We start from the raw sequence: 16,038 nt of genomic DNA on the forward strand, positions 1-16,038 counted from the left end.
AATTTTAGAGTATTTGTATGGAAATAGGAGGTTTATTAAATATAAGTTTTAATAAAAAGTATTTTTGTTCTTTTAAAATGTTTTCTCTGGCGATAAAATAGTACTAGATACATCATCATCAAACAATGCTGTTTATTCTGGGAAGTAAGTTTTGATGCAACTTTAATCTCCAAAGGATTCAACTCAAGCTATTAATTTTCTGGTCACAGGCTATGTGACCCTTTTCTTACTGGATGAAGGATTTGTTTTGCCTGTAGGCAAAAAGTAATGATGTGCTGGTAGAACTTCAAGTCTAGGCTATCATGAAATATTCAACAAAGTATAGAGAACAAAAGTGAATCACAGAGATTAAAACTCCTTCTGGTGCTTATATTTTGATCCATGAAAGCAGCGTCGTTAAAGGACTATGTATGGCAGACAAGTAAGAAGATACAATGGGGCAGTAGGGAGACAAAAGTATGATAGATCTGAGGAAGGCTAATTTGAATTAGGAAGTCCATTCTGCAAGGTTGATGGAGGGGAGGACTGATGGGAAAAAGTAGGACGTGGCAGAGGAAGAGGGTAGGATTAAGGTCCTTGATAACTGAGGTCAGGGCCATTACATATAAGGAAAAGTGCTTATATAAGCAGGACACTATTACTAACTGATCGACTGACCAACAATAGTTCTTGTCTTGAAGAAACGCACCATCTACTGGAACAAAACAGAAAGATAAATAGATAATTAAAACATAATGTGGGGAAGCAGATGTGGCTCAAGTGATAAGGCCTCTACCTACCACATGGGAGGACCTGGGTTTGATCACTGGGACCTCCTGGTGAAAAAGAAGAGAAAAGCGTGACTGTGTGGTGAGTCAGTGCCTGTGCAGTGAGCCAAGTGCTGCACGACAAGCCGAGTGTCCATGTGGGTGCCAGTGCAGTGAGCTGAGTGCACATGTGGTGAGCTGAGTGCCCACATGAGTGGTCACGTGGTGAGCCAGTACCTGCGTGGCGAGCCAGTGCTCATGTAGCAAGCCAAGCGCCCGTGCAGTAAGCCGAGTGCCGGCGTGGTGAGCCGGTGCCTGTGCAAGCGAGTCACGCAGCGAGATGATGACGCAACAAAAGAGAGACGAAGGGGAGAGTCAAGATGAAGCACAGCAGAGACCAAGAACTGAGATGGGCACAATTGATAGGAAACTTCTCTCCACATCAGAGGTCCCCAGGATCGAATCCTGGTGAATCCTAGAGGAGAAAGATGGGATCATCTGTATCTATTTCTCTAAAAAAGAGATCACACAGCGAATGGACACAGACAGCAAAAACTGCAGGGTGGGGCAGGGGAGGCAAAAAGAAAACATAATGTGGTGAGGGCTGTGGAAAGCTCTGCAAATGGAACAACTAACTTAGCAACAACTTCATGGAAGAGTCATATCTGAGCCATGTCCTTGGGGAAAAGTTTGCAGGAAGACTGTAAAGAGTGGGAGGTGTGTGTCATGGGTGGTAAGGGGCTTTGTTGGCAGAGGGACAGCAAACAGTGGTACTGAATTTTGTGGCTGAAGTAGTGGCCTAGCTGATCGGATTTGTTTTTTAGAAGGATACTTGTAGCAACAGGGTCGATGTGGGCAGCAGAGGGACAGACTCTTTAAGAGGCTGCTGGCATTGATCAAGCAAGAAATGATGATGGCTTGAATTAATGTAATGGCAATGGGAATGTACAAGAGGGGTCAAGTTCAAGAGACTTAAAAATTCAGACAGGATGTGGGTGTTGGGGCACTAGGTATAATTCAGATTTCCAAACTGGGAGGCTGATGTAGAGAATATAAGAGAAAGCAGTTTGTGGGAGAAGATATTGAGATCCGTTGTTTACTATTATTACCAGTGGTTTATAGGTACTTTTCATGGTTGCTCTTCTATTTTTTAAGGTTTCTGGGATGGACAAGGATTATTTTTATATTAAGTAAAACAACTGTGTGTCTTAATTTTTTTTATTAGAGAAGTTATGAGTTTACAAAACAATCAGGCATAAAATACCAGATTCCTGTGTACACCCCCCACCAATACCTTGCACTGGTATGGAATATTTGTTAGTACTGATGATGGCACTTTAAAAAAATAACTGTACTGTTTTTTTAAACAGGAGTTACCTTTGTTACAATTGATGAAAGATGGTTAAATTGAGGACCCTATGGGATATCCAGGCTGGGACGTGTAGTAAGTGGACAGATGGGGACCTGGCTCTGGGGCTCTGGAGAGGCCTGGATTTGGAAGTCACTGTAAAGGACCATGGTGGGCACTGGCAATGGGATCACCCTAGAAGACCCTGGAAGAGTACGAGCACAAGGAGATAAGATGGGCTAGCGGAGGAGGAGGAGATGCTCACCAAGAACCTGTGATGGACCATTCAGAGAGGGAGTGGAGGGAAAGGTGGAGCACAGCCAGGAAGCCAAGGAAGGGAGAGGTTCAAGGGGAAGAAGATGAGCCACGGGGTAAGTGCTGCACAACATTCCAGAAGAATTGGGATAAAAAATTAAAAATATATAAAAAAAGAAAGCAATTCCATTGGCAGTTAGCATGGAGGCATTTACTGGATTGTAATAAGTGAGGAGTGAATGGGAGCTAAAAAAGTAGAGGGTGTTAGCAAAAAGAGACTATTTGAATACATTTTTGGTGGTGGGTAGAGGAAGGAAATACGCAGTTTATTAAAAGGTGTTTAGTGTGGGAAGAATTACCAAAAAACCCAGAGAAAACTAAATATACGTTAGGGCTAGGGAAAGGAGTAAAAAGGGAGACTATGAAGAAAGAAAGACCTGTAAATATCTGTATTCCAGTGGTCAAAACTCTATATCAGAGATTATCAGAAACAGTAAGATATGTAGAATTCTTGTCAGGTAGACTAGGAAATGTGCATTACATAGAGGTTACTGTACGGTTCCTACATATCCCAAATTGTTTTTTGAGCAAAGTTTGTCAACATGACCCTGCAAATGCCAACATCACACTTTTAAATAATAGGTGTATAGAGTAGGATCATGCTATTTCACCAGCTTCAGTGGCAGGGGACTGGATGGATAAATTTTAGGTTACTTCTAATCTATGATTCTGTGTGCTCTGACTCTTTTTATGGAGTAAACAATTACTTTATCTATACAATTCTCCGTTAAATGCTCACCTGACCTACTCCAGTTTTCTACTTACTACATGGCCATTCTAGATTATTCTTATTTTCTGATGTAACAAGTTATATATTAACCAATTAGGTCATGCTTTGTTTTTATACCCACCAGATACAGCCATTGTATCAAATAAAATATCCCAATTTGAGGCTTCCAACTTCTAGATCAGCTCATTGCAAAGTTTACACATCTCTCAGTATTGTCCTACTGCCATGTGCTCTTTCATAGACAATCTGTTGCATTTGCCTCAATGAGTACCTTTTTTAAAAAAGAATACCTAGCCAACGGACTTTGGCCCAGTGGTTAGGGCGTCCGTCTACCATATGGGAGGTCCGCGGTTCAAACCCCGGGCCTCCTTGACCCGTGTGGAGCTGGCCATGCGCAGTGCTGATGCGCGCAAGGAGTGCCGTGCCACGCAAGGGTGTCCCCCGCGTGGGGGAGCCCCACGCGCAAGGAGTGCGCCCGTGAGGAGAGCCGCCCAGCGTGAAAAGAAAGAGCAGCCTGCCCAGGAATGGCGCCGCCCACACTTCCCGTACCGCTGACGACAACAGAAGCGGACAAAGAAACAAGACGCAGCAAATAGACACCAAGAACAGACAACCAGGGGAGGGGGGGAAATTAAATAAATAAATAAATCTTAAAAAAAAAAAAAAAAAAAAGAATACCTAGCCAGAATGAAATTCAATAAAATAAAAAGGGTCCTCAGGTATTTCTCCTTGACCTTGGAGAAGAGGTGTGTGTTTTTTTTTTTTTAATTGTTTGTTTTTTAACTTGAATCATCCTAAAATGTGTTGCTCTGGGATTTGCCAGACTGAACATTGTGGAAATTGTTCCAGTGACAGGTCACTCCCAAGGAAATGATATCTGGGAATCTGGGAGTGCTTGTATTACTAACTTAGTGTTTGAAATACTTCTGATATACCAGAAGTATTTCAAACACTAAGTTACACTTCAATGAGATACTGGTGCTAAGAAGAAAAGATTATATAAATTCTATAACATTTGCATGTACCAGTAGTCTGGAAAATATAGCTTCAGGGAGAGTAAAATACTTAGAATTCTTACCATGTAGATCAGGAACTGCCAGCCAACAAAGTAATACTGTACTGTTCTTGCTGAGATAGCCTGAGTTATATTTGGAGCAAAATTCACCAATAAATATGTTCCTGCAAATGCCAGTGTCGTACCTTTAAATAAAATCAAAAGGACAAACCAAATTGAAAACGGACACATAAGCCTTTTTGTTAATGCAAACATTACCTATATATTGAGCATTACTTGTCAAAGTGCCAAGCTGATAGTCCCTCCCTATTACAATATGATTCAACTCATCCCTAGATATCATCACATACTCACTTGAGGGTATTACCTTTAAGGAGTGATAAGGGCCAAAGAATAGGTGGGTGGGAAATTACTTCTAATTCTTTTTTTTTAAATTCCAGATGAATTCTGGCATCTTCAGGGAAGCTTTCCCCAAGGATTGGGAAGGTCAGACAGAAAGTGTGCATATGGGACGTGAAAATACATCCAAGCTCTTGTTTGTACCCTTGTGGGTCATTAAGAGCTGATGGATGGCAGCGATGGCTGCCTTAGTCATCTGGATGGCAGAGCTCAGGGGCTGCGGGAGTTCATCACTGGACCATCTTTTCTGCACTTACTCATCTTTGGAGCCTTTGGACACACTTGGTGGTTTTACATTTTGAGAGTCTGGTAAATGAGCTCCTTGATCATTGTCATTTATTGGAGTCCCTTTAGCAGAAATAAGAAAGTGAATGACTTTGATTTCATTTAATAAACTGACCTAGAATCTAGAATTCCAGGGTTATCTTAGTAAAAAATCACATTATAAACCTACGTAAGGAATGTGTTACTGTCATCATTTTAACATTACTTAAAATGGAGGAAGGGACTGTCCGTGGAGGAATGGCACAGAGGAGGGGTTAAGGAAGGACTTGCCCTTCCAAATAACACTGAAAACTGCCTTTTAATCTATAACTAGCAGCCTGAAAAAAACCCACTATATGTAGCATTTTTCAGATAGCACACTTGAAATCATAACTCAGATTGTTTCATCACTGAGGTCAGCATTGTTGTGTATATAATTTACAACCAGCAATGACTCCAAAATATATAAAATTTCACCAATTTCCTGCTCCTCTAAACCAAATGATTTGTGTTTTTTGAACTCTAGTTTCTTTTTTTCCCCCTTTCGATTGTGTGTTTTCTTCCTTTTTAAGCAAGGAACTCCTTTCTGTTGAATAATCTCTTGGTTGTCACCCAATGGCTAATCTAATCAATTTAAGGCTTTGTGGCTTAGCTGGCGGGGGAGGTGAAGAGGGACCGCCTGAAGCTTGCCTGCGTGGCTGTTCCCCTGCTTGCACAGGGTCAGAGGGGAGTCGGGGGTATTTCCTGGCACTGTTTGGAGAGCCTGGGCATATATTCCAGACTGTGTACCCTGCAAATTTCTTCCTGTTAAAGCCATGCTTTCCATAAGGAGGCAGGTGATGCTCTTCATGAAATCCATGCTTATTATCTTTTATTTTTTTGGCAAACGTTTACTGAGACCTACTATGTGCTAGACCTTGTGACAAACACTGGAGATCCCGAGATAACTAAGACACAGTTTCTGTTCTGAGATACTCCAATGCAGTGAGAAGTAGGGGGAAGCACCGGAGGTAAAATAACACATTTTAATTGTAACTGAAGTGCCCACCTCCTGCCTGCCTATTGCCTGCTTCCATCTTTTGGCAACAGTGAATAATGCTGCTATGAACATAGGTGTGCAAATATCTGTTCAAGCCTCTGCTTTTAGTTCTTGGTACTTTGCAAAAATTATCCTGAATCTCTGTAGCAACCCAGAGTGTCCCAAGTCTCAGCCTCCTGGGAGTTCCCTAATACTGCCTCTGGGGTCACCTTCCCCTTTCCCCCCTTTATTAGAGAAGTTGTAGGTTTACAGAACAATCATGCATAAAATACAGGATTCCCATACAGGACCCCACCACCAACACTTTGCATTGGTGTGGAACACCTGTTACAACTGACGACAGCGCACTTTTATAATGGTACTATTGATTAAAGTCTGCAGTTTAACTTAGGGTTTTCTGTTTGTGTAGTGTAGTTCCACGGATTTTTAAGAAATGTTTGTTCTGTTACCATAAATACAATCTAACATTTCCTTTTAAAATCATATTCAGATATTTAGTTCAGTGCTGTTGAGTTCACAATATTGTGCTATCATTACTATCGTCCATTACCAAAACTTTTCTATCATTTCAAATAGAAACCCTGTGTACTTTAGGCTTTAACTTCCCATTCTCTCTCCCTGTCCCATCTCCAGGTAACCTATATTCTAGGCCATTTCTATGAGTTTTATTATTCTAATGGTTTCAAATCAGAAAGATCATACAATATTTGTCCTTTTGTGTCTGGTTTATCTCATTCACCATGATATCTTCAAGGTTCACCCATATTGTTGCATGTATCAGGACTTCATTCCTTTTTATGGCTGAATAATATTCTATTACATGTAGATGCCCCATTTTATTTATCCATTCATTGGTTGATGAACACTTAGGTTGCTTCCATCATTTGGCAATTGTGAATAATGCTGCTATGAACATAGGTGTGCAAATACCTATTCAAGCCCCTGCTTTCAGTTCTTTTGGATGTATACCTAGCAGTGGGATTGCCAGATCATGTGGTTGTTCTACACTTAGCTTTCTGAGGAACTGCAGTCTTCCACAGCGGCTGTACCATTTCACATTGCTATGAGCAGTGAATGAGTGTTCCTATTTCTCTGCATCCTCTCTAACCATTGTTATTATCTGTTTTTTAAAACAGCAGCCATTCTAATGGGTGTGAAACGGTATCTCATTGTGGTTTTGATTTGCATTTCCCTGAGAGCTAATGAGGCTGAGCACATTTTCATGTGCTCTTTGGTCATTTGTTTATCTTCTTTGGGGAGATGTCTGTTCAAGTCTTTTGGCCATTTTTAAACTGGGTTCTTTGTCTTTTTGTTGTTAAATTGAAGGATTTCTTTATATATACTAGAGATTAATCCTTTACTGGAGATGTATTTTCTCCCATTGCATAGGTTGTCTTTTTACTTTCATGATAAAATCCTTTGAGGAACAAAAATTTTTTATTTTGATAAAGTCCCATTTTTCCTTTTGATGCTTGTGCTTTAGGTGTAAACTCCAAGAAACCATTGCTTAACACATGGTCCTGAAGATGCTTCCTACATTTTTTTCTAGGAGTTTGATAGAGCTGGCTCTTTATTTAGGTCTTTGATCTATTTTGAGATGATTTTTGTGTATGGTGTGAGGTAGAGGTCCTTCTTTTTTTTTTTTTGCAAATGGAGATCCAGTTTTCCCAGCAATATTTGTTGAAGAAACTATTTTTCCCAATTGAGAAGTTTGCCACCTTGTCAAAAACCAGGTAGTCATAAATATGAGGGTTGATTTCTGAGTTCTCAGTTCTATTCTTTTGGTTTACAGGTTTGTCCTTGTGCTGGTGTCATGCTGTCTTTTTTCCCCCTTTTTTTAATTTAGAGAAGTTGTAAACTTACAATCATGCAGAATGTGCAGAATTCCCATACATCACCCCTCCACCAACACCTTACCTTGTTGTGCAAATTTTGTTACAGATTACGAAAGAACATAATCAGATTATTACCACTAACTATGGTCCATAGCATACACTTGATATATTTTTTCCATTTACCCAGTACCATGCTGATTTGATTACTGTGGCTTTGTAATAAGTTTTAAGATCAGGAAATGTGAGTCCTCTAACTTCATTCTTCTTTTTTTTAGAAGATTTATTTATTTCTTTATTTCTCTCATCTCCCCCACCCACCCTGGTTGTCTGTTCTCTGTGTCTATTGGCTGCGTCTTCTTTGTCCGCTTCTGTTGTTGTCAGCAGCACGGGAATCTGTGTTTCTTTTTGTTGTGTCATCTTGTTGTGTCAGCTCTCCGTGTGTGCGGCGCCATTCTTAGGCAGGCTGCACTTTCTTTCCCACTGGGCAGCTCTCCTTATGGGGCACACCCCTTGCGCGTGGGGCTCCCCTATGGGGGGGACACCCTTGCATGGCAGGGCACTCCTTGCGCACATCAGCGCTACGCATGGGCCAGCTCCACACAGGTCAAGGAGGCCCGGGGTTTGAACTGCGGACCTCCCATGTGGTAGGCGGACGCCCTAACCACTGGGCCAAGTCTGCCGCCCATTCTTCTTTTTCAAGATGGCTTCAGCTATTTGGAGTTCCATACCCTTCCACATAAATTTAATAATAGGCTTTTCCATTTCTGTTAGGAAGATTGTTGGAATTTTGATTGGGGTTGGGGATTGAATTGAATCTATAAGTGGCTTTGGGTAGTATGGACATCTTAATGAAATTTAGTCTTCCAATCCATGACACAGAATATCCTTCCACTTATTTAGGTCTTCTTTAATTTCTTTTGGCAATGGTTTCTTGTTTTCTGTGTACAATTTCATCACATCCTTGATTAGATTTATCCCTAGATATTTGATACTTTTATTTGCTATTGTGAATGTAATTTTTTTCTTGATTTCTTGTTCTGATTGTTCATTGCTTGTGTATAGAAACACTATTGATTTTTGACTATTGATCTTGTATCCCACTACTTTGCTGAATTAATTTAGTAGCTCTAGGAGCTTCATTGTAGATTTTCAGGATTTTCTGTGTATTGGATCATATCCACTGCAAACAGGGAAAGTCTTACTTCTGTTCCACTTTGGATGGCTTTTTTTTTTTTTGCCTAATTGCTCTGGCAAGAACATTCAGATAACATTGAAGAACAGTGGTGACAGTGGGCATCCTTGTCTTGTTCCTGATCTTGGAGGAAAGGCTGTAAGTCTTTAACCATTAAATAGGAATGTTAGCATGTGATATGCTCTTTATCATGTTGAGGAAGTTTCCTTCTATTCCTAGTGTTCTAAGTGGTTTTTGTTGTTGTTGTTGTTTATTTATTTATTTTTTATCAAGAAGGGGTTCTGTATTTTGCCAAATACTTTTCTACATTGACTGAGATGATCATGTGCTTTTATGCCTTTATTCTGTTAATGTGGTGTATTACATTAAATGATTTTCTTACCTTGAACCAACCTTTGATACCAGGGATAAATCCTGCTTGATCATGGTGTATAATTCTTTTAATATACTGTTGGATTCAGTTTGCTAGTATTTTTTTGAGGATTTCTGCAATTACACTCATATGAGTTATTGGTCTGTAGTTTTCTTTTAGTGGTATCTTTATCTGGCTTTCATAGGAGGGTGATGTTGACCTCATAGAAGGAGTTAGGGGGTGTTCCCTCGTCTTCAGTTTTTTGGAAGAGTTTAAGTAGAATTGGAGTTAAGTTTTCTTGGAATGTTTGGTAGAATTCCTGTGAAACCATCTGGTCTTGGGCTTTTCTTGTTGGGAGATTTTTGATTACTAATTTAATCTCTTTACTAGTAATTGGTTTGTTTAGATCTTCTATTTCTTCTTGAGTGAATGTGTGTTTCTAAGAATTTGTCCATTTCATCCAGATTATCTCATTTATTGTCATACAGTTGTTCATAGTACACACTTTTTGATTCAGCAAAAAGGACTATAAGTGTTCATTTCTGATTTTCATTATTTGAATCTGCTCTCTTTTTTTTTTTTTTGTCAGTCTAGCTGAAGGTTTGTCAATTTTTTGATCTTTTTAAAGAACCAATTTTTGGTTTTGTTGATTCTATTTTTTTTTCTACTTCATTTACATCTGCTCTAATCTTTATTTCCTTCCTTCTCCCTAATTTGGTTTAGTTTGCTCTTCTTTTTCTAGTTATTTCAGTTTTGAGGTTAGATCTCTGATTTGAAGTCTTTCTTCTTTTTTAATGTAAGCATTTAGAGGTATAAATTTCCTTCTCTGCACTGCATTTGCTACATCCCATAATTTTTGTTAGGTTGTATTTTCATTTTCATTTACCTCAAGATATTTCCTAATTTCAATTCTGATTTCCTCTTTAATCCATTGGTTGTTTAAGAATATGTTGTTTAATTTCCACATATTTTTGAATTGTCCATTTCTCCCTCTGTTACTGATTTCTGGTTTCATTCTGTTATTGGTCAGAGAATATACATTGTATACTTTCAATGTTTTTTAATTTATTGAGACTTGTTTTGTGACCCAGCATATGGTCTATCCTGGAGAATGACCCATATGCTTGAGAAGAATGTGTATTCTGTTTTCTTTGGGTGCAGTGTTCGATATATGTCCATTAGGTCTGGTTGGTTTAGTGTATCATTCAAGTCCTGTACTTCCTTATTGACATTGTGACTAGATGTTCTATCTATAATTAAGAGTGGCGTGTTAAAGTCTCTACTATTAATGTAGGTCTATCAATTTCTCCCTTCAATTCTGTCAGTATTTGCTTCCTATATTTTGGGGTTCTACTGTTAGGTGCATATATATTTATAATTGTTACATCTTCCTGTTGAACTGTCCCCTTTATCAGTATGTAATGACCATCTTTGTCCCTCTTAACTAGTTTATCCAATATTTGTACAGCCACTCCATCTGTCTTTAAGCTACTACTTGCATGGTATATATATTTTTTCCATCCTTTCACTGTCTACTGATAACACAGGTCTTCCTTCTGCCATTTTGCTATTTTATATTTTTTGTCCTTCATTTCATTTAAAGTCTACCTTTAAATTTATTTATTGCATTGTACCAATTGAGTGCCTTCTCATTTATATCTGGATATATTTTTCATCTGTTTTCCCTGTGGTTACCATGGGGTTAAAATTTAACATCCTAAATATATAACACTTCTATTTGGTTTGATACCAACTTAACTTCAATAGCATACTTAATAACTTTTCCTATACTCCTCTGTCTACCACCATCTTTTCATACTTGTTATCAGTTATTTCTTTGTACATTGTATGTCTAAAACCTAGATTTATCTTAATTTTTATGTATTTGCATTTTAATACCTGTAGGAAATAATAAGTTGGGTTATGTAACAAACATTATAATACAATAATACTGGCATTTATAATTACCCAAATGGTTTCCTATACCCCAAATCTTTATTTCTTTATTATTATTAATTTTTAAAAAAGACATTTAGACTACATAAATGTTACATAAAAAATATAAGGGATTTCCATATGCCCTGCCCCCACACTGCCCACATTTACCCCATTAACAACATCCTTTATTAGTGTGGTGCATTCATTGCCATTTATTAACACATTTTGGAGCATTGCTACTAATCATGGGTTATAGTTTACATTGGAGTTCACACTCTCTCCCACACAATTCTGTAGGTTATGGCAAGATATATAATGGGGGGAAACAGACTTGGCCCAGTGGTTAGGGTGTCCGTCTACCACATGAGAGGTCCGCGGTTCAAACCCCGGGCCTCCTTGACCTGTATGGAGCTGGCCATGCGCAGTGCTGATGTGCGCAAGGAGTGCTGTGCCACGCAGGGGTGCCCCCGCGTAGGGGAGCCACATGCGCAAGGAGTGCGCCCCGCAAGGAGAGCTGCCCAGCGTGAAAGAAGGTGCAGCCTGCCCAGGGATGGCGCCGCCCACACTTCCTGTGCCGCTGACGACAACAGAAGCGGACAAAGAAACAAGACGCAGCAAATAGACACAGAGAACAGACAACTGGGGGAGAGGGGGAAATTAAATAAATAAATAAATCTTAAAAAAAAAAAAAAAGATATATAATGGCCTGTATCTGTTGTTGCAATGTCATTCAGGACAATCCCAAAGCCCTGAAAATGCCCACATATTACACCTGTTTTCCTTCTCCCTGACCTCAGAACTTCCAGGGGCCACAGTCTCCATATCAATGATATAAGTTCTTCCATTGCTAGAATCACAATAAGTCTATAGTAGAATACCAGTACGTACACTCTAGTCCATAGTTCATTCCCCAATCCTGAAGATTCTGGGATGGTGATACCCACTCCACCTCTAATTAAGAGGGGCCGTCAGTCCCATATGGCCAATGGATGGGACTCTCTTGCTTGCAGTTGTAGACTCTCTCGGTTCCTTGGTATGGTGGTTGTCCATCATAACCTACTTGTCCTGGGTGAGTCCAATGAACTGGAGAGCATGTGTTTCAACTCCATTGAGGCTCAGCGCCCAGCTGGCACATGGACAGCCCAAATATTCAAGTCCCTTGGACGTGCATCTGCCAACTCCAGCACAAACTAAGCCAATGCCATTTTGCTGGAACTCCCTTGTCTTTATCTCTTTTTGGTGCTTTGAACCACTATTTAGTGTCCTTTATTTCAGTCTGAAGAACACCCTTTAGCATTCCTTGTAGGGCAGGTCTAGTGGTGATGTACCCTCTCAGGTTTTGTTTACCTGAGAATGTTTTAATCTCAGTCTCTCTCTCTTTCTTTTAGGTACCTGGGCTGGCAATTTGAAGCTAGGTCCTCATATGTGGAAAGCTGGCACTGTACCACTGAGCTGCACCAGCTCCCCCAGGTTGGTTTTTGCATTTGTTTGTTTGTTGTTTTTAGGAGGTACTGGAGATCGAACCCGGGATTTTTGTATATGGGAAGCAGGTGCTTAACCACTTGAACCATGTCCACTCCCCTCCTTCATTTCTGAAAGAAAGTCTTGCCAGATATAATTTTTGCCTGGCAGTTGTTTTTCCTCAGCACTTTAAATATTTCAACTCACTGTCTTCTTGGCTCCATGGCTTCTGATGAGATTTCTTATTGGGATTTCCTTATATGTAACAGGTTGCTTTTCTCTTGCAGCTTTCAGAACTCTTTCCTAATCTTTTGCATTTGATAGTATAATCAATACACAACGCGGTGTATTTTTCTACATGTTTATCCTGTTTGGTGTTCTCTGGGCTACTTGGATATGTATATTCACATCTTTTGCTAAGTTTGGGAAGTTCTCCATTATTATTTCATTGATTAGTCTTCTGCCCCTTTCTCTCTTTCTTCTCCTTCTGGGACTCTCATAAAGTGTATATTGGTGCACCTGATGGTGTCTCACAGCGGTCTTGGGCTATTTTCCCTTTTAATTTCTTTTTTCTTTCTGCTCCTCAGCCTGACTCATTTGAAGTATTTCGTCTTCAAGTTCACTTGTTGTTTTTTTTTAAAGATTTATTTATTATTTATTTCTCTCCCCTTCCCCACCACACCCCGGTTGTCTGTTCTCTGTGTCTATTTGCTGCGTCTGCTTCTTTGTCCGCTTCTGTTGTTGTCAGTGGCATGGGAATCTGTGTTTCTTTTTGTTGCGTCATCTTGTTGTGTCAGCTCTGTGTGTGTGTGGCACCATTCCTGGGCAGGCTGCACTTTCTTTCGCACTGGGCGGCTCTCCTTATGGGGCGCATTCCTTGCGCATGGGACTCCCCTATGCGGGGGACACCCCTGCATGGCACGGCACTCCTTGCGCGCATCAGCACTGTGCATGGGCCAGCTGCACATGGGTCAAGGAGGGCCGGGGTTTGAACTGCGGACCTTCCATGTGGTAGATGGAAGCCCTAACCACTGGGCCAAGTCCGCTGCCCTCACTTGATTCTTGATTCTTTCTTCTGCCAGCTCTTCTGCTGCTTTTGAAATGTTCCTGGGCATTTTTCACTTTAGTTATTATGATCTTCAACTCCAGTAGTTCTGTTTGGTTCCTTTTAAAATTTTATCTCTTTACTTGGACACTCAAATTATTTATTCACTGTTTCCTTGGTATTCTGTAGTTCTTTCTCTGTACTTTCTCTCATCTCCTTAAGCATTTTTAAGATCATTTTTATTTATTTTTAAAGATATCTTTCTTTCTTTCTTTCTCTCTCCTTCCCCCCCCCCCCAACCCCGGTTGTCTGTTCTCTGTGTCTATTTGCTGCGTCTACTTCTTTGTCTGCTTCTGTTGTTGTCAGCGGCACGGGAATCTGTGTTTCTTTTTGTTGCGTCATCTTGTTGTGTCAGCTCTCCGTGTGTGTGGTGCCATTCCTGGGCAGGCTGCACTTCCTTTCACGCAGGGTGGCTCTCCTTATCGGGCGCACTCCTTGCGCATGGGACTCCCCTACGTGGGGACACCCCTGTGTGGCACGGCACTCCTTGCGTGCATCAGCACTGCGCATGGGCCAGCTCCACATGGGTCAAGGAGGCCCGGGGTTTGAACCGCGGACCTCCCATGTGGTAGATGGACGCCCTAACCACTGGCCAAAGCTGCTTCCCTTAAGATCATTTTTAAAAGGCTTTGTTCAATATGTCCAAATTCTCATTTTATTCATTGGTGTTTTCTGTATTTTTATCCTCTTCCTTTGGATGGGCCATCATTTCCTATTTCTTTGTCTTCTACTCTTTTTGTTACACACTGTACATTTTAATATTTTAAAATATTAGCTCTGGGATTTACTCCCTGGGATGCCTGTTTCCCGGGGTTTTCTTAACCATCTGGTGATAAGACACAGATTTTCTTGCGCTTCAGGCCTCCTATCAGGATGATCTGTCCAAGGTGAATGCACTGTGCAGGGTTTTTCCTGTCTTTTAGTGGTTTTGGAGTTCTCCTGTTTAGGGGAGTTTGGCTGTCCCCTCTGTTTCCCAGGGGACAAATCTTCCACTCCCAGGTAGCTGAAACTGGCAGGCATTTGTCCCAGACTGTCTGCCTCTATATATTTCTATGATTTCATTGCCTCATACTACTTTTGCCTGGAGGGCAAATTCTGGGAGGAGGGTTATCCTGGGGAGGAGTTTCCCAATTCAGTCTTTCCAGGCAAAATGGGGTCAGGGACCCATGAAGGGGGCACAGACTAGCTCTAAACTACCCTGTGCATCAGGAAGGGTGCCAAAAACTTCTCTGATGGCTCCCCAAAGCTGAGCTTTCCTGGTTTGCCCAGCAACTGCAGCCCTGTAGCTAACTTTCCCTATAGCCCTGGGGAAACTCTGCATCTTTAAATCTCTATCGGGGAAGTGGACTTGGCCCAATGGATAGGGCATCCGCCTACCACATGGGAGGTCCGCGGTTCAAACCCTGGGCTGCCTTGACCCATGTGGAGCTGGCCCATGCACAGTGCTAATGTGTGCAAGGAGTGCCCTGTCACGCAGGGGTGTCCCCTGCATAGGGGAGCCCCACGTGCAAGGAGTGCCCCCATAAGGAGAGCCACCCAGCACGAAAGTGCAGCCTGCCCAAGAATGGCGCTGCAGACACGGAGAGCTGACACAAGATGATGCAACAAAAAGAAACACAGATTCTGGGTGCCACTGATAAGGATAGAAGCGGTCACAGAAGAACACACAGCGAATGGACACAGAGAACAGACAACTGGGGGGGGGGGGATAAATAAATAAAAATAAATAAATCCTTAAAAAAAAAATCTCTATCACCTCTGCTCCTGTCTGGGGAGTGTTGAAACAATGGCTGCCATACCTTTGTCCAGGACGGGGTTGAAACAAATGGCTGTACTCAGGACCCAGACATCCAAATGTGATCAGTGATCGGCTGTGCACACCCCTGTTCTTGCACCAGCAACTAGCCAGGGACTGGAAGCGAGAGTGGGGAATGGGTCCTGGAAGCCACTGGGTGGAGGCAGCAATTTACAGTTCTTTACCCTATTTTATGAGCCTCTTCCTCTTGCTCTTCCCTGCACGCTGTACAGTGTTCTTCTGGTCTCTGCAGCTCTAAATCGTTGTTTCAGACAGTTCCTACCTGTTTAATTGTTGTTTTGGTGGAAGGACTGAGTCCTGCCATCTTCCCTGGAAGTTCCTAAACTCTAGTTTCTGATAGCAAAACAGCATATGACGTTTCACACAAGCTAGACAACAGCTATCCAGGGTATTGAAGAAGCTACAAAAGAAGTTTCCTTTAGTGCGACAAATTATTATCTAATACCTTTGGAAGACAGGAATTATATATACAATTTTAAAAGG

At 41.1% G+C, this 16,038-nt stretch overlaps 1 protein-coding gene across 2 annotated transcripts in view; it reads right to left on the bottom strand.

Annotated features, from left to right (window-relative positions):
• The window catches only part of NIPAL2 (NIPA like domain containing 2), a 116,377-nt gene that overhangs the window by 31,938 nt on the left and 68,401 nt on the right, over positions 1 to 16,038 (bottom strand). For both annotated transcript variants that reach the window (XM_058275768.2, XM_058275769.1), the window contains one exon: positions 4,218 to 4,339. In XM_058275768.2, coding sequence (XP_058131751.1) covers positions 4,218 to 4,339 — 122 coding nt within the window. The remainder of the gene's footprint in view (positions 1 to 4,217; positions 4,340 to 16,038) is intronic.

Source organism: Dasypus novemcinctus, chromosome 14, assembly GCF_030445035.2.
Source record: "Dasypus novemcinctus isolate mDasNov1 chromosome 14, mDasNov1.1.hap2, whole genome shotgun sequence".
Taxonomy (NCBI): domain Eukaryota; kingdom Metazoa; phylum Chordata; class Mammalia; order Cingulata; family Dasypodidae; genus Dasypus; species Dasypus novemcinctus.